At 41.3% G+C, this 19,439-nt stretch overlaps 1 protein-coding gene across 2 annotated transcripts in view; it reads right to left on the bottom strand.

Moving 5' to 3' along the window:
• SPOCK3 (SPARC (osteonectin), cwcv and kazal like domains proteoglycan 3) overlaps window positions 1–19,439 on the bottom strand; it is a 113,258-nt gene that overhangs the window by 45,384 nt on the left and 48,435 nt on the right. Inside the window, exon 4 of one of the 2 annotated variants that reach the window (XM_081208973.1) lies at window positions 14,573–14,687. The exons of the other annotated variant lie outside the window; for it this stretch is intronic. Within the exon in view, the coding sequence (XP_081065099.1) occupies window positions 14,573–14,687 (115 nt within the window). The remainder of the gene's footprint in view (window positions 1–14,572; window positions 14,688–19,439) is intronic. 2 annotated transcript variants of the gene reach the window in all.

Here is a 19,439-nt window from a genome sequence, read left to right as displayed (position 1 = left end):
TGAGTCGTTTAAAAGAGGCCCTGTGGAACATGTGTGCTCTGTATCCACGGGGCCTCTTTTAAAGGACTCACCCTGTATAAAATAGCAGATCCAACTCAACGTAACCTCATTAATATTCTTTTGCTTATTTCATGGTGTTCCCCACTCTATGTCTCATAGTAGAAAAACATGTGGGGTAGAAGCTTTGTCTCAATAAATAAATTAAAGTGTTGAAATACCATTGTTTACCACCACTGCATGAACACATATTTGAATCCCAACTTTTTAAAAGTACATACACTCACTGACACTTCACACTTGAGCCTATCTTGGCCCCTTGAAGTAGGTGCTCAAGGTGAGAAATGATAGACGTTAAGATAGCCACAGCAGCCAGCCAAAATTTGCTTCAGTCAATGGTGGTCCTCTGTTGAAAGCACTTCCATGTGCCACCACCAGTGTAGCCTTACAGAGCTTACAAACAGTTCCTGCCAGCTCCCATAACCTAAAAGTTGGCAATCTCAGTTCTCTCATGCAATCCTGCCCATTTTCCATTAGTATCAGTGAAAATCATTAATGAAAAAAGCACAAAATTATTCCCCCGTGGGGTCCTATTTTCCTTTTGATGCTTAACTTCCATCATCCACATGCAAGCCTATAAAATAATAGAGCTAGTTACCCTCTCTGTCCCCCTTTGTGGCTACACAACCAGTTATACTTATCCAAGAACTGTATTTTGTTCCCTAAAGAATAGCTAGAACTAGCAATCCCATACATTAATTGTGATATTGTTTTTTAAATAAATAAATAAAATAAGCTGCTGAACTATATAGAGTCTCCAGTACATTCACAGATCTTTTTGCCTTTTACTTCTTCCAACTGCTTTCTTGTCAAGCAAAATTAAAGCACAGTAGAGCAAATCCCGTGGGTTGGTTTTTTTGTTTTGCTTTTTGAAGGGGGGTACTTTGCAGGGTAGTGTAAGAATCATCACAATTGCACAGTTCCACAGTAATTGGACTAATCAAAGCTATATAATGTTACCATTGTGAATAAAGTAGTCCTGCTCATTAGCCCATTACAAAAGAATTACTGTAAATTCAAGCCTACGTGCAGCATCACTTCCTGTGCAAACAAACATAGATAATGCAACAAGCTTGAAACTTTTCCAAGCTGGCAGACTGGCAACGCAAATTATGCAGAGAAACAGAAAGCTTTCACTAGATTCAATAGAGCTTGGAGCGTAAGAATGATTAAATGTTTCTGTACACAAGTACACATCACAATAATGAATCAGACTAAAAAATTCCAAGAAGGGGCTCAACTGCACCAGCTGGGCTTCTTCAGAGAGCAGGGTTATAATGCAAAATGATGACATTCTAAATAGCCTCATTTCCAACTTCTGTGCAATCTGTCTAAGACATGCCTTTAAAAGAAAGGAAGGAAGAGAGGACTACAATTCAAAAAGCAATACTGTTATCATATAACTGTAAATGGTCAAGGACAGGGAAACCCATCCTTGTTTCTTTATTTAGTTTAAAGCAGGGGATCATAACATGGCCCATTTTTCAGCATATTCTAATTTGATTACCCTGAGAAAGAGATGGTCTGCATTTTAAGACTGAAGGTACGAATCAGATTTTTTTATTTATAAAAAAACACCTAGCTACAATCTGTACAGCGGTACCTTGGGTTAAGAACTTAATTCATTCTGGAGGTCCGTTCCTAACCTGAAACTGTTCCTAACCTAAGGTACTACTTTAGCTAATGGGGCCTCCCGCTGCCACCGCGCAACCACCACACAATTTCTATTCTCATCCTGAAGCAAAGTTCTTAACCCGAAGTATTATTTCTGGGTTAGCAGAGTCTGTAACCTGAAGCGTCTGTAACCCGAGGTACCACTGTACAACTACATCACACATTTTAGGGGAAATGTTCACACACAAAGTAATTGTGTGAGGATTTAACCCACATTCCATCCCACATGCTTAAGCCAACTAAGTTCAAAGACTGGCTGCAGAATGGCAGACAGAATCAGGATCCCTAAAAAAATAAAGGTCAGGGAGGGTCACATAACCCTGAGACTTAGTATTTCATTAGTAGTTGCATTATTTCTTCATTTCCTCATACACTGGCCTGATTTCAAACAGGAACAACAAAGTATTTAAAAACAGTCTGCCCACAAGAACAGTTCTGCTATTATGTTCTGATTTGCACATGGCAGCTTAAGAGGATCAAGAAACGACACAGTAGCATATCAGACATTCTTACTTTGGCTAACCTGCTGAAGTACTGAAAAAATAAGCAGGAAGGTAACTACGGGCATTCATTATCAATAATTCCTCCAAAACTCTTTGAAGTATTGTTTAAAATGAATGAATATTTTTTTATGAAATGGGTACAATTTCATGGCTTAAAGAATTTACTGTTGGCACTTCCCAAGCTTCTGAGGGGAAATGTGTTCTATAACTAGTGAGATACAACAGGAAAGGTTCTCTTCTACATCTCCATATAATATACAGCTCCCTGAGGGGGAACCTGAAGATGACCCTACCAGCAGCAGCAGCATTTCTTAATATACAAGGGAATTAAGAAAATCATGAAAATGGTATAAGACCAAATTGGACAGTATGGGCTCAGAGTGAGCCTAGTCTTTAATAATATCAGACTCGAGAATCTTGTCATTTGAGAAACTTGAGTGGGATCAGATGAAACAAGTTCCTTCTAGCAGAATGAACAGAATCTGAAAGGACTTAATGTATTTTCACATTCAATTTGTATTTCCTATAGAGAAAAACGTACAGCATGTTCCGAACACATTTGGAGAGATAGGCCATATATAAGCTAAGGACAGAAGTCTTCAAGCTAAGGAGGCAAACCGGAGTGCATGGTGTCAAAGAAGAGCAGATATATATTGGGAACAATGGAAACCTTTGGAACCTAGAAAGCCAAAAGGACTAGTTTCTGCTGGCTACTACAGGTTAGGGTTCCACCTGCCTGCCATTGGGGCAGGAGTGCTCCCCTAGCCAGTGACAGATCTATGCACAGCTGGATCTGTCTCATCCAAGCCCCTTGCAGCATGGCAGGTTGGGGGCTTCGATTGCCCTGTTGATCTATTATCAAATTAAACTATACTTTACGTGAATTTACACAATGAATCTGAGGTCTTCCCCTATTTTATATTTTTAATGGAAGGGATATCAGTGGAGATGACTAGACGGGAATGATCCCATCCATATCAGTCAACTAACTCTTTTCAGAGTCTTTTTTTCTCTGAGAAACACACCTACAAGATACAAAATCCAGAAGATGGTGAGACTTGTATCCTAATTTCACATATACACACACATGCTTAAAGCATTTGGTTAGAGTGTTTGCTACCTTTGCAATTAGTTATATTCTCTTCTAATTGCTTCCCTGGCATATCATATGAGACCTTGCTCTAGTTCTATTATAAATTCATTCAATGTTTTTGTATATAAATATATTTAAACAGCACAATTTATGGCAATTTAATTAAATTGCTGTTCGGACATAACAGATATAACACTTCAGTTGAGGAAAGGAGGAAGATAGTTTTGCATACTTTGCTCAAATATAATATTAAAACATCCAAACCTATTATCTTGGGAGAATAATTTTGATAGTTCCACCAGTAAATTTATTACATATTTTGCATTACATAACAGAATGAACCTTGTTTAAGTAGAAGAATAATTAGGCTACTAGCTGAAAAACCTGGTTTTGCCATGCAAGTCACTAAAACAAGATGCCTGGAAATCTATCAAGAAAGATCAGAACCTATTGCCTATGTTAAGTTAAGGGCAGAATAACCATGCCACCATCCCAGTTGATGGCCAAACAGGTAATGGTATGAAACATTCCAAAATTAAATACAGTGGATGCTCGGGTTGCGAACGTGATCCGTGTGGGAAGCATGTTCGCAACCCGCAGCGCCGCATCTGCGCATGCGCAGGTTACGATTTAGTGCTTCTGCGCATGCGCAAGCGCCAAAACCCAGAAGTATCCTGTTCCAGTACTTCTGGGTTCAGCCCTGTGCACAACCCGAAATCGCACAACCCGAAGCGTCTGTAACCCAAGGTATGACTGTATTATTCTATATATAGACATAGTTAATCCTGATTCAGTAGCTCTTCCTTCTTAGCTTCTAAGTTCCAGTACTTGAAGAACATGTTGAAATTCTGACAACACAAATTAATAAAAATTAATTTTCACAGACCATTAACACCCTGTATGTGTGGGGAGTTAAAGTTTACCATGAACTTCTGTTAATCTTAATATATACTTCAATGGAAACCACAGAAGTGGGATCTCTTACAGAGCCAATAGACTAGATTCAGAACAAGGTAATTATGTTTTAAAGGTAAAGGGACCCCAGACCATTAGGCCCAGTCGTGGATGACTCTGGGGTTGCGGCGCTTATCTCGCTTTACTGGCAGAGGGAGCTGGCATACAGCTTCTGGATCATGTGGCCAGCATGACTAAGCAGTTTCTGGCGAGTCAGAGCAGCACACGGAAACACCATTTGCCTTCCTGCCAGAGTGGTACCTATTTATCTACTTGCACTTTGATGTGCTTTCGAACTGCTAGGTGGACAAGAGCAGGGACCGAAAAATGGGAGCTCACCCCATCGTGGGGATTCGAACTGCTGACCTTCTGATTGGCTGTGTTTATGTTTTAGTTTCACTCAAATCAATGGTACAAATTAATTGTATTAGTTGATGCTTAAAACTAACTTAAATCCCATTGATTGTAATCAGAATAAAAGCATAACTAATCTACTCCGGATCCAAGGCAATGTCTATTTAGTTCTTTCATTTTAAAATTAGAAGGGAGCTTATAAACTTCTGGTTGCATAACAATTCCACTGATTAACAAACAGTAAAATCTTGTCCAGATTCTTGGAAATAATTTGAAAAATGTCCACATATAACAAGGTATCATAATCAAAGAAGTTTAATTTTGGTAGAGAACACTTGAATCAGATTCATTAATTAAACTGTAGTAACAACCAGAGAAAATAACATCAAATACAACCCACCTAGCAGCATCTCCAGTCTATTTCTTTTGCCCTCAAGGCCAGCTCCCAGATGGAGAGGTATCCTAGGTAAGTGAGAAAATCTATGAACTATGGCAACACACACACACACACACACCACTGACTCTCCGGTCTGCAGTTGTGCTGCATTAAGTGCCCATGTGGGCAAAGGTGGAAAAGACCCTGGCTACGCATGTGTCAGTGATATCTGGCTGCTCTGTAGAGTTTCACCATTCCTGTGTTCTCTTCCTCTACCTCTCCTCCCCCTTCACCATTCTACCATTCACTGAGGCAATTTCCTCAGGGAGAGTAAGCCTGCTTCTCCAAACCTTGACTTGCCTGAGGTTCTGCCTACTTGACAGGAGCGCAGGCCCTGTGGAAATATAAGGGAACACTTCTGTTCTTCTCAAGGTAGAAGCTGATCCCAAAGTGAAAAGAAAGAGAAAAGGGGCACCCAAAGTTTGCCAACATGTTCACCTTCATTTTACAATGTAAATTCCTACACACAGGCTATCAGAATAATTATTTTAAATTCTAGCCCTAGCACAAAATCAAGTTCAGTTCAATATCCAGAAAATGAAAGCCATTGCTTGCGAATCTATTTCTTCAAGCAGCTTAACTCAAGAAATTGCCTTCCTTGTAAAGCTGATCATATAGATTTAAAAATCTTCAATGACATATGGTTCTCAGATCTGCAGCTTTCAAAACTTTGTTCCCTTAGAAACATTCCAGACCAAGTTTTATCGTTCCCTAATAGGGATCCCCTCTTGCGTGTCTAATATAGCTGTCCGCTTAGAGCTTGGTCAAATCCCTTTTAGCACTCTGATATGGATCTTGAAGATCCATTATTGGTTAAAACTCATTTTTTCCCCCTGTTGGGTCGGCACCCTTAACCCTATTGGATTCCTATCAATCCAAATGGAAATCTACACTGTACAGAAAGTTAAAAGGTGTGAGGTTCTCGCTACTGGCACTAATAGCTGTCGGCTATGAGAAAGCCTGAGTAACAATTCGCCAACGAATCTGGGATGGATGTAGAGCTTCAGCATCATGTGAGCGAGACGAATAAGCATCCAGCAATCAAATATAATGGGGGAGGGTTAACACCAGCGACATATTTGTCAAAATTACATATACCTAAGGTAAATATAGACCGTCATTTACCTTCGCTAGATTCAATGTACTGCTGTCTGCCTTGTTGCAGGGCAGATATGCGGGTAAACCGTATGTGGAATGAGTTTGCCCCGGCAGCGCGATAGAGGTGGAAACTGTTTCTCACGTCCTGATACGATGCCATTTTTACAGGGATATACACTCGGTTTTTATCACCCGTTATACAGAAAATTCCAAGTGGGCCCAAACCTTTAAAATTTCTGATAGAGGACGATCCAGAGATCACCTTAAAGGTGGCCAAATTTTGTGTGGTTGTCATAAAACTTGGGGAACAAGCTGTGCTATTATAAATACTAAGGCCTTAGAAGCAAATTATAGATAATATTGTAGAGATTAAGACTTAAACCATATTTTAACTGCTGCCATAATTGTAATGTTTATCATTATATTGATTGTTAATTTAAATTTAATTTTATTGTGTTTTTGATTTGTTTAGTATGGTATGTGAGTCTGGTCTGGGACCGTAATAAATTCAATTCAATTCAAAACTCTTCAATGTTCTTTAAACTTAATACTTTCTGTGCATAATCATATTTTCTCAGAGTTCACATCGCAGCAATTTTAAGCAAGCTACCTATGTGTTCTGATTCACACCATATAGTCCTTTGGTACAGCACAAACACATTATTCCATTACAGAATCTTTTTGGTATGAATGCATATAACGCAAATCCTTCTGGACTGCACTCTGTGTTCAGTATTCAATGAATATCTGAAAACCTTTAGATATCCTATAAATAGCTTACAGTGAAATCCTATGCAACATTTACTCAGCACTTAAGGACTCAGTAACATAAGTAAAAAAAAACAGTGTTTTTAATGCATTATAAACATGCAACACCAGATGGTCCTGTAGAGCTCAAATTTTTCTATGCGATTTTACATAGCATTTTTTCTTTTAATTTATGACTTGTTTATAGTGGTTTTTTCCCTATGTGTAGATCCATCCAAAGACTCAGCAAGTGCACTCTTCGTTTCTCCCAACCCAACTTTCCTTCCCATTAGTAACAAAACAGTCTCATCCTCAAACAATTAGGGGAGCATCTTCTCCCTATGAATTCACTTTCAGTACATTAAGCATTTGGTGACAAAGGGTCAGACTGTCATAGGCAAACCAATAAATCAATGCTTACTTTATGTTTCTTTTTCTGTGCTAATTTATTTTTTTGCTGATGCTACTAAAAGGCAAAAGAAGGGGGGTAAGAGAGAGAGAATATTAATTTGTTACCCATTGTCCACCCATTATCCAAACTAAAAAATGTATCCTTCCTTGTTCTCTAACCCATAAATTGTTCCACAGAAAATCAAGCTATATGAACCTATCAAACATCTCATTAGGTGAATTTTTCATATCACTCCAACTCCAAGACTACTTATCTCAACATAGGTACTTATCTCAACACATTTACTGCCTTCCTGATATGATTTCTTAACACGAATTACTCAAGAGATAAGGTTTGTTTGTTTTTATCAAGCATCTTCCAAAGCACTATGCTTTAAGTGAAGTCTCGAAAAAGAAAATACTAACGTGAAACAATGTCACTCACAGAGGGACTTCAGTCTTGAAGATGCAGTGCCAAAGAACAGCTTGAATAAGTGATATTGTTCTGTGTGTTGTGTATAATGGAGCCACTACCGCAGCTCTATAGCACTTCAGAATTTTTCCAGCCTTCTGTCACATCATCCATCACAGACAAGGGTAACCAAATACCATGCTTCAGGGCACAGAGCTGATCACCCCTGAAAGCTGAAAGGGAAATGTTTTCCCCCATGTTACTACAGCACACAAATCAGGAATAGCTTAGGGAGGAAATTGGGGAAAGCACCATAAAACAAAATTAATGGATATTCACTTCATTCTGTCTACATCCCCCCCCCCTACCAGGCCTTATAGCTAGCGCTTTTTTCTGGGGGAATGCAGGGGTATGCATACCCCTAAACATTTTGTGAATCTAACTTTGGCCTGATTGAGGGGCAGTATTTTAATATGTGTAGGAAAATGAGAATACCCCTAAACAATTTTTTAGGGGTGGAAAGAACTCCTTAGCTATAGCTATATATCCAAAGCTAAGGTCAATAGGATAAGCAAATGAAGCAATAGCCGATTTTAAAGCAATTCTCGCTGCTTTCTGGAATATTAGGAATTCTTTCAGTTCCAAAATTAAGAAGTGCAATAAATGAAGATAAGATTTAAAAGTTCTCAACTTTCACTTCCGGGTTGGTGCCATCGCCGAATGGCGGACTCCCTCCGAGCTACGGAGGGAGTCTGCTCGGCAGGGGCTGGGTCCTACCGCGCCGGCGACGCGGGGACCCTCAAAAACCACGGGCACGGAGCCCGTGGACATGGGGACTCGGCTGGTACCGTCAGCGCCCTCCCGACTCGTGAAGGAGCCTTTTTAAAGGCTACGGATCGGGTGCCGGGGAGTGGCGTGGTACTGTGAGTCTACCGCTTCCCCTGCCGAGCGCAGCCGCATGCCATTCGTCGGAGAGCGCTGGCTTCTTCCATTGGAAATTTGGACATTTAACAACAACCCGTGAGTAATTGGGTAACCGGGTACAAAAGGAGAAAAAAAGGAATTTTTTTCGGATTCGGCACGAGCGGGGGGGATCTAAAAAGGAAGTCAGTCCCCTCCCTGATTGTAAACATGCTAAAACAAGGACTGAGAAACCAAGATCGATTCAGAAGTTTATTGCTGACAAAAAATATCAATTCCACGATGGGATACTACAAGAATTGTGCTGGAGGAGAAAAGTCGAGGGTGAGAGGGAAAAGGCAACCCCCCCCCCCCCGGGAACCGGGGCGATTCGGAGAACCTGGCGGAGAGAGATGGAGAGTTTGACAGCTGTCAAAGAAGCTGTCAAATCTTGAGAATACAAAGAGGACTTTGTTACAAGCATTTTGCTGGTTAATTTTGATACAATTGGATATAAATATGGATACAAAATGTCGGGGGGGAAAAGAAACAACAACTTGACTTTTGGATTAGAGGACATAAAGTTACTGTAACCCCCCTAGAGGGGCTTTGAGACATTACAAGTGGCGTATGTGGAAAACTACTCTGGGATGTGTACTGGTCTTAGCTCCTGGGAAAGTAGCAAAACTGAAACATTGTTTTGTCTACAGAGGTGACAACACAATAGAATCTTTCTATTGAAGTAAGGTAGGAACTGGACGTAAGTTTTTGTTCCTGAATAACAAACCTCTGTAGAGATACTAGATTTCAGAATAAGAATGGTTTTGCAGCTGAACAAGACAGAAACCTGAGAAAGTAAGAAACAAAAGAGCAAAGGACCAACTACGCCACGGAAAGAACAATGGGAGGAACAACAATGACCAAGGGAAATTAAAGGCCTCTATTAGACTGGATTTTTGAAATTAAACATTATCAAAACAAGCAAATTCAAAGAATACCGGCAAGATGGATTGAGGAAAATTTGGCTGTGGACTTGAGACCTCCAGGCTGACAACATACAGACTGATGGACATGGGGAATCCAAACCGGGGAAGGGAAGGGGAATTCTAGAATCCAAAGGCTATGTAACCAACTTTTGGAATCTTCTTCTATCTTCTATCTTTTATCTTTCTATATAACTTTGGTATTTTGATTTAACATGTTTTGGGGGAAAAAAGGGGGAATTCGTGGAAGGAAACGGGGCTGATCTTGGGGGGAAAATCTTTGTTCTATTTTGTTAAAGATAAGGAGTGTTGTTAAGATTGTAATTTAAATTGGCTAATAAGTACAACATATTAGGTTTAAATTGGGAATGAGAACTTGTGGAATCAACTTAGGGAAAGGGGAATACAGTCGGGAGGGGAAGGAGGGAGTCCTAGAAAGAGGGTTATGAAAATAGGAGTTTGGAATTGGTCTTTCTTTTTCTTTCTTTTCTTTATCTTCTCTATTTTTTCTATTCTGTTTTTATTGGAAATTTTAATAAATATGATTATAAAAAAAAAAGTTCTCAACTTTCTGGGATTTACATAGTGCGGCAATCATTTCTAAAAGATAAAAGATATACAGTCGGGGCTCCCTCGCGCTCCCCCTTCATGATTCTGATTCATTACAATGCCACATGTACATTGAATCAGAAGGCTGCTATTAATGTCAAAAGGGTAGCAAGGTCAGTTTGGTAAGATATATGTGGCATGCCCTATTTTTAGAATTTGCTACATCTGTTGGTGGGTTTGATCTCAAAGGCATTTGTAAATAACAGGTAAGCTGAGAAAAATTACTGATATTTGAAGCAAAAAAAATATCTTTACAACAAGAAGCAATTCAGTTTGTGTTGATATGAGATTATAGGTGGCTACAGATAATGGTGCTATTCACATGATGACTGCAAATAAAACATAATGGCCTGTTCTTTGAAATAGTACTTGTCAATGGGAAGCAACCTAACCTGTGATAGGATTCTCTAAAATCTACCCGTTAAATATCATGAAAGGATTAACCAAAGCTGAACTTCATTGCTCAGCCTTGCATTGCTAAATACATTGCATTGCTACATTGGCTCCCAGTACGTTTCCAAGCATAATTCAAAGTGTTGGTGCTGACTTTTAAAGCCCTTAATGGCCTTGGTCCAGTATACCTGAAAGAGCGTCTCCACTCCCATCGTTCTGCCCGGACACTGAGGTCCAGTGCCAAGGGCCTTCTGGTGGCTCCCTCGCTGAGAGAAGCCAAGTTACAGGGCAGAGGGCCTTCTCATTAGTGGCACCTGCCCTGTAGAACACCCTCCCACCAGATGTCAAAGAGAAAAACAACTACCAGACTTTTAGAAGACATCTGAAGGCAGCTCTGTTTAGGGAAGCTTTTAATGTTTAATAGACTATTGTATTTTAATATTTTGTTGGAAGCCGCCCAGAGTGGCTGGGGAAACCCAGCCAGATGGGTGGGGTATAAATAATAATATATTTTTTTAAAATTATTATTATTATTATTATTTCATAATATTTCACGGGTATGTGCAAAAGCACACAGATTGTCAAAATCTCTAATCAAACTAAAAAATAAATGAAAGCCTGATGAGTATAAGCCAGTGGTTTTCAACTAGTGTGCCGTGGCACCCTGGGGTGACTTGAATGATGGTCAAGGGTGCCGCGGCCAACACTGACCTCCATCCCTCTTTCCTTCCCTCCCTCTTCTGATGCCCTCTTGCACCTCTGGCTCCTAAAGGCTTGCTCAGCTACAACCTCTCCAGCTGAATGGTGCCTCTGGGGCTGGTCAGGGGGTGCTGCTTGCCAGGAGCTGAGGTGGCAAGCAGATGGGTGAGGGAGCCCATCCAGTCAATCAGCCATCCCTTGCTGTTGGGAATGGATCAACAATTGGGAGGCCAGGCAGGCAGGCAGGCAGGCAGGCAGGCAGGCACTACACTGGCCTTACTTGTGCTTGCTAAGTGCAATGCCTGCCTGGGAGCTGAGTGTCTGGCGCCAAAGGGGAATCTTTCCACCATGTAGACCCAGTGGCGCCTGCTGCTGCCACCTGCTGCCTCCGAAGGCGAGTAAGATGGTGGCCGCACATTCACCTTCAGCCAGTCTCTATTGGGCCACTAAGGCTGGGGGAATCCTCTTCCCAGGCCCCTGTGAGATGGCTCGAGAAGGCACCTCTCTTTGGGGTGAGGGGAGAAGGCTCAGAGACCGGGGCAGCTATGCGGAGGACTCACAAGGAGAGGGGAGAGGAGGCTGAAGGATCACTCCACATGGGAGGGTGTTCTAAAAGGGGTGAATGACTCCTGGCTGCAATCAAGAGCTAACATAAATTGGCTTCTGAGGCTTTGGAATGTGTTTCCTCACAGGGGAGCCACAGAAATAATGTAGTTGGTCAAGGAAGCCATGGACTCAAAAAGGTTGAAAACCTCTGGTATAATCATATTCAAAAACATGTATTTCACCTTAAAATTACATCACAAATAGCACAGTACAACTGTAACTCCATCCTAAGAAAGTATTTCAACACTCAAGCCATACATTTTTGAAAAATATATCAGCCAATGCAATCAAATGCTTAAAGTGCTCTACCTCAGAAGTATTCAGATGCAGGGTCACAAGGCACAAGTGTGTTGACACCCAAATTCATCTGCCCTAAATCCCTTCTGGAAAAGAGGCAGGCACTAATCGATATGCAGTATTTAATATTAATGGCACATGATAGCTGAGCTCTCCCGCTCTGCCCCGCCCATCTACCATTGTTGCAATCTAACAGTGATGTCAACAACCTAACAGGGATGTCTTCTACCTTACATGTTACAGGTGCGCTGGCCTACAATAGATTCCCATGACTTTGCATTCCATATAAGGAAAACTATGTTCTGCCTCCTACTCATTTCAATCTATTTAGTGCTGAATGGTCCAGGTGTCTGTTTATTAGGAATAAAGAATCCTGATGACCAATTGTGCTTAATTCTATTAAATCTTTGATTTATCAACACAAGCTATATTTATGTGAAGTAAGGAAAAATTATAAAAAGGTATGCTTTCCTAAGCAGTGCAGGTGCACTCAATTAAAACTATCTATTTTGAGAACTGTACCATACCAGCCACCAATGATAGCATAAACTTCAGAATTTGGCAAGAAAATGTGCTCCCTTAAATTGAAAAGAGTTTTTGTTGTTGTTTTATTTTTGATAGAACAGCTGCATTACTGGAGGGAAATCTATCAAATGAAAAGCAACAGAATACAAGAATACATTTAAATGCATAATTGTTACTATGAACAACAATGGAACCATTAACATAACTTGATAGACATCTCTGTGGCCTCAAGTATAACCCTGTTTTTCAAGAGAATCTGGTAGGAAAATGGCATCTGGTCCTCTCTCTAATATGCAATGCACAGCTTTAGAAACTCCAGTAGCTATGCAACTACACTTGACATCTCACAACTTTTGCTGTTATACGTATTATCCATCTGCTCAGTAAGTATACTATGCTGAACAGCAAGGAAACACCATTACATGAACATAGTTTCCAGAATTATAAGGAAAAAACAACAATGATTAAAATGCATATTTGAATTATGCATGATTAATTGACAAAATGTTATGCTTTAGTGCTTTGCTGTGGCACAATGAATACAGCAGCGTTCAACTTTTTTTTACTCAATTGTTGTATTTCCTCCTCTCCCCAACCATCCACAATTAATCTTCTTAAACTGAAATACTCCCTATATACCCACTGCATGGCATCCCGAAACTGGGGCGGCTCTCACCTGTTACATAATAAGGGAGCCCTCAGAGTAACACACACTTTGGAACACATACTAAGATCAGGAGGAATTCCCACAGGAAGAACATGGACAACTGTGTTTGATAACTCACTACCACCTGTCTGAGCTATCTTTCTCACTCTAGGCAGCATGGAGGGAGGCAACAACAGGTCAGATTTTTCATTGTTTTGCTCCTAGGCAACATTCATCAGAATAAGACAGTAAGTACCAAGTGGTGGTAGAATAGCTGTCCCAACAATCTTGGGAGAGATATGACAGTTCAGATTACCCTGCCTGCCCACTGCTGTTTGCACAAAATCCTTGGAAATGAGATGTGAATAAGGAATTCCCTGTGTTTGTTTACGCCCACATGGTGTGGTACTCCTTTTTCTTTTTCTTTTTTGCTACTCCCCAGAGGACAGAATAACAGCTGTACTATTGATGATACAATTAACACTTTCTATTGTATGAAATGATAGTATAAATTTAACCATTAACAGTCTGACCAGTTCAGAAATATGCCTGTACACTTTTCAGAACAGACCACTGTTGGGTTGGAATAAGAGAGAACTTCCCTTTAGACCACCACATGAAACTTTGGACTTTCTACACAGGAATGCGTGCATTCATGCACGCAGATGCATGTTTGCATGCAAATAAAAAAGGGGGGAGCATCGCTTTCAGAAGTGCATTTTTGGGACAGGGACAGTTACTTTGGAACTGCTTGGTATATAATTGGCATAAATATGGCCATTTTGACAGCAATTCACTGGCCATGTTCAGAAGCAATGCTGCCCACCAACCACAGTTAAGCAGATTTGTTTGTTCCTAGCTTCTGATCATGGTTTGCTTGGGAGTATCAAACCAAAGTACTGGTTCAAACAGCATTCTACGGTTTGTTTTCCTGCTCCAGAAAGGGAGTAGTGAAATGATGCTGCACACACCATTGCTTAACTACGGTTTACCCCCAGCATTATAACAAAGTAAGTTTTTTAAGATCTGTAGCTCATGAAGGATTCTTTATACTGTACATAGAAAGTTCACGAATATATACACTGTCACATATTTTTACTTCAGCTATGAGATGCGATGAAAACACAGCAGTTAGCAAAATTCCATAGTTACAGACCTTGTTACTGTTAACTAATCAATAATATGGAGATATTTACCTGTGCGTAAGTCTCCGGTGGCTAATGCAAACAGCTGTGTGTTGGTCTTGAGCAACGCATACCTTATGACGGCTACATTTCATCTTTAAGCATGGATCTTTAGCTGGGTCTAAAGCTAAAAACAATTAGGAGAATATTTTTTTAAATAATCCTTTTCTACAGATGTACAGTAATTATAAGCCAACTCAATTGTTGCAAACCTGCATTATAATAAAAGGTGTAGTCTAGCACACAAGCACACATAATAACACCTATGTATGGCTGATTGTGTGCTCAATCAACTGCATCCTAATTTCTTGCTGTTAAGGTTTCTAGTTTGGTCTTTGTTGTCATTGCTTTGATGCCCAGGTAGTACTTAAACTTCCATGGGAACAGATTCATAGGAACTTGTTTTTCACGTGATAAACATAGCTATCACATCTGACACTTGCATCACCTGTTGACTGCCAAGGATAGAAACTTGATTGGATGGGAGCACTACTTGTATATGGGCACATTTTTCACCATGTGAAGATCAACATTTGAATTGGTTGCATAAATTATCAGTAGACAGAAACTCAAAAAGACAGGGACTAACTTGTACCACCTTGTTCTAACTTGTGTTAAAATCAACATAATATAGTGAGATTTACCACATTATGGGATGCATAACCTTAGAATGCAGTAATTTCTAAATTCAAACACCTGATTGAATCAAGTGGCACTTTGTGGGTTGAGAAGTATTTTCTGCATAGGGTTTAAAAGGGTTGAAATGTGACTATGGCCCAGTTCAAAGCACACATGGTATACCATGACCACGCCAGTTGCCTGTTTTGCTCTTCCCTGCTAGCATAGGGAATGATTCCTGAGTTTATTCCAAAATGGGGATCATAGCTTTGTTTTGCTCAAACATACCACAACGTTAAGAACAAATGTTGGCTACAGAACTGCACTTTGGAAGTAACTATAAGCCAAGGATGGTGGCGCTAGCATGGAGGAGCAAAGCTGACTAGATAAAATCACTTGCATCTAGCAGGACTTTGACCCCGCTGTTACAGCAGATGAATCTCAGGTGGTGTCTAGAGAATTTGCATCTAGCAGAACTTTGACTCCGCTGTTACAGCAGATGAATCTCAAGTGGTGTCTAGAGCACTGTCTAATCCTATTGTGTTGGGTGAGTTTCAGTTAGTAAGGCTCAAAGGTGAGGATAAAATGCTTGGACCACTAGCGTTCTGGACCCTTGCCCCTCTTGGCTGATAAAAACTAGCAGAGAGGGGACAGGTGGGTGGGCCAGTAATTACCAGCCAGTTGCCACCCTCCCCTTCTTAGGCAAGCTTCTTGAGGAGGTAGTCACGGAACAGATCTAGGTGCTCTTGGAGGAAACTGGTTTTCTAGATCTATATAAATTACGGTTTTGGCACAAAAACTGCTTTGATTGCCCTGTATGATGATCTCTACCAGGAGAGAGAGACTGGATTAGAGCCAATAAACTGAAGCTCAGTTCAGAGAGGTCTGAGGCACTGTTAGTGGGTGGTTCGCTGGATCAGATGGAATATTGCCTGCTCTTGAAGGAGCAGGTACGCAGCCTTGGGTTCCTTCTGGATCCCACAGCTGTTGTTTGAGGCTCAGGTGGCCTCGTTGGCATAGTGTGTCTTCCATTAGCTTTGGCTGGTGGCCCAGCTGTGCTCCTATCTGGGCATGGATAGCCTAACTTGTCTATGCTCTGATAACCTCTAGGTTAGATTACTGCAATATGTTATACATGGGGCTTCTGTTATACAGGTTGCTCACCAGGGCAATACAGTTTCAGCACTTAACACCAATCCTGGCCAAACTGCACTGGCTGCCAATTAATTTTGGGGCCCAATTCAAAATGCTGGTTTTCACTTAAAATCCTTAAGTGGCTCAGGACTACAATACTTCCTGGATCACCTCTCCCCATATGAAGCCACTCAGACCTCACACTCATCATCTGAGGCAACATGAGAATGTGTATTTTCTGCTGTGGCTCTCCAGGGAGGGAATGCTCTCCCCAGGGAGACTTGCCTGGTGCCATTGTTACATATCTTTAGGCTCCAGGAAAATACATTTTTCTTTTCCCATGCTTTGGCTAATTAAATAATCTGTGACCTTTTAAACAGGGGGTGGAATACTGTTTTGTCACTACAGCATATATTTTTGTCTTTTTATATTGTACATCATCCTGTGATCATTGGATGAACTGGCAGTTTAAATAATAATAATAATAATAATAATAATAATAATAATAATAATAATTTTAAAAATCTGCATTCACGGTAAACCAGTTATGGTAGTTTACCTTGGCATGCAAACAAGGTCAATGGGAAATCTGAAAATATTGAGTAAAAAAGTCAGAAGTTCTTTGTTTTACACAGAAACAAAACACTGAATAAGCTTTGGCTTTCATTCCTTTGAACTCAACTGAGAAATCACTGCATCAGGGCTGTATTAAATTCAAGTAAAAACAACAACATTACAAACATTTTCTCAGATAGCTGTCAGATTTAGAAGCCCTGGGTTATTTCACTCTGTATTGTGTTTCTCACACCTCCAGAAATGTGTGACAACAAAGACTTTATTCACTAGATAAAACACTGTCACAATATGATTTTCAAAATAAAATAAAAAACGGGGACATTCCCAGTGTTTTATAGATTCTAGCAATACTCTGCCTTTCAATAAATATAGAATGGACATTTACAAAAGTGTAACAGTACCTGAGAACCTATGTGAAAGATTGAAAATCAGTACGATTTCATGCCTATATAACCTGAGAATACTCAGTGATCCATTTGCTGTGTATACAATGCTTTGATAATATCATATGGGCAGATATCAGTTTCAATAGGAGGCAATGTTTTGAACATGAATGCCATTTGTTCAACTAAAAACAGGAAGTGACTGTGGTGACAAGTGACTGGTTGGGTTGCAGTATGATCACATATTTTTTACTTACAGTGCAAGTGCAATCTCTTTTCTATAGTAGAACTAAAGCAGTTTTTATTCAAAGATAGAATAGATGTATTCTAGTCAAAGTGGACCAAATTTGATGACAAGTACGTAAGCCATCAATGAGGGAGTTGCAACGCTTCGATCGCCATCACCACATGAGACATAGCCTTTTTATCTTTCTTCACCGCCCCTGCAGCCCTCTCCACCTATTGAATACATCAAAGGACTACAGCTGGGGCAAAGACTTGACAGTTTTAAGCAAAAGTATACTAGTATTTAATTTGTGTGGGGCTACCCCTGAGAACTGACTTAAAGCTTCAGCTCATACAGACACCCATGACTGAATGAAGAAGAACGCAGAGAAGAAAATTATGTATACTGGTTCATCTACACTGGCTTCTAAACCCAATTTATGTTAAAGGCCATAAATTTCCTAGTCCCTGTCACAAAAACAAAGTAAGGGGTGGGGGAATATGGGAGAAGCATATAAAAGCATGCATTGTGTGTTGAATGTGGATAGACAGTAGTTCATCTCCATCTTTTATTATACTGGGGTCATCTAGTCAAGCTTTCATAGATTTAAGACAGATAAAAGGAACTAGTTCTTCGCACAGTTAAACTACAGAACTTTGATCAGAATGTGTGACCATCAACATGGCCATCTTTGAAGTGGGGATTGGACAAATTCATGAAAGATCAGGCTATCAATGTTATCAGAGGGGCGCCAGCTGATGGGGATTATGAGCAAGAAAAGTTCTACTGTGCCATGATTTTGACATGGATTATGGTGGGTGTGGATTCTTTCTCACAAATGTGTATAGCTGTAAGCCACCAGGGTCTGAGGATCTTCTCCTAGATGGGCTACTCTCCCAGGTTAATGAGCCCATCTGCCTCTTATCTCTCTCTGTCTACAGAACATGCAGAAACCACCTTCTTGACCATTGGACCCAACATTGGTCTCATCTACTCAATGTACAGGAGCCTGTCTTTGCATGCAGAGGAAGTCCCTAACTTACTGAAGGTTTAAGACCCATCGGCTACCCTTAGCTGGTTTAGCCAGCCAGTTGAAGCTATTTCCCGGGGCATGGCTGCTGGCTGTCAAATGCTGATAGCTTCTAGGAGCCATGGGTGAGAGCTGAGAGCAGGGTGGGGACCAACAGTGGACAAACTACCCCAGAAAGAGCACAACTTGAGGAAAGAATTTGGGATCACCAGATTTTCACATTTGGCCTTGTGTATATACTAGTCATTAATGCATAAGGTTTGTGGTACTACGGTGTGCTTCAGATCTAGCAGTGTTACACTCTGTATGCAACTACCGTATTTTTCGCCCTATAGGACGCACTTTTTCCCCTCCAAAAATGAAGGGGAAATGTGTGTGCGTCCTATGGGGCAAATGCAGGCTTTTGATGAAGCCTGGAGAGCGAGAGGCATCGGTGCGCACCAACCCCTCTCGCTCTCCAAGCTTCAGGAAGCTATCCGCAAGCCTTGCATGCCCGGGGGAGTTCCCGCGGGCTCGCAAGGCTTGCGGGCGGCAGCCTGCAGCCCGGAGCACAGGGCGCCCTCCGGAGGACGCCCCGTGCTTCGGGAAGGTGTCCGCAAGCCTCCCACGCCTGGCGGAAGGTCCTGCCGGGGGCGTGAGGCTTGGGGTGGCAGCCTGCATCCCGAAGCACAGGGTGCCCTCCGGAGGACGCCCCGTGCTTCGGGAAGGTGTCTGCAGGCCTCCCACGCCCGGTGGGACCTCCCACCGGGCGCGCGAGGCTTGGTGCGGCAGCCTGCATCCCGAAGCACGAGGAGACCTCCGGAGGGCACCCCGTGCTTCGGGCGAGTGTCCGCAAGCCTCCCGCGCCTGGCGGAAGGTCCTGCCGGGCGCGTGAGGCTTGGGGTGGCAGCCTGCATCCTGAAGCACAGAGTG

Source organism: Podarcis bocagei, assembly GCF_964188305.1.
Source record: "Podarcis bocagei genome assembly, chromosome: 9".
NCBI lineage: Eukaryota > Metazoa > Chordata > Lepidosauria > Squamata > Lacertidae > Podarcis > Podarcis bocagei.
Note: the sequence above shows the minus strand (reverse complement) of the source record. Positions and strands in the feature narration are given on the sequence as shown.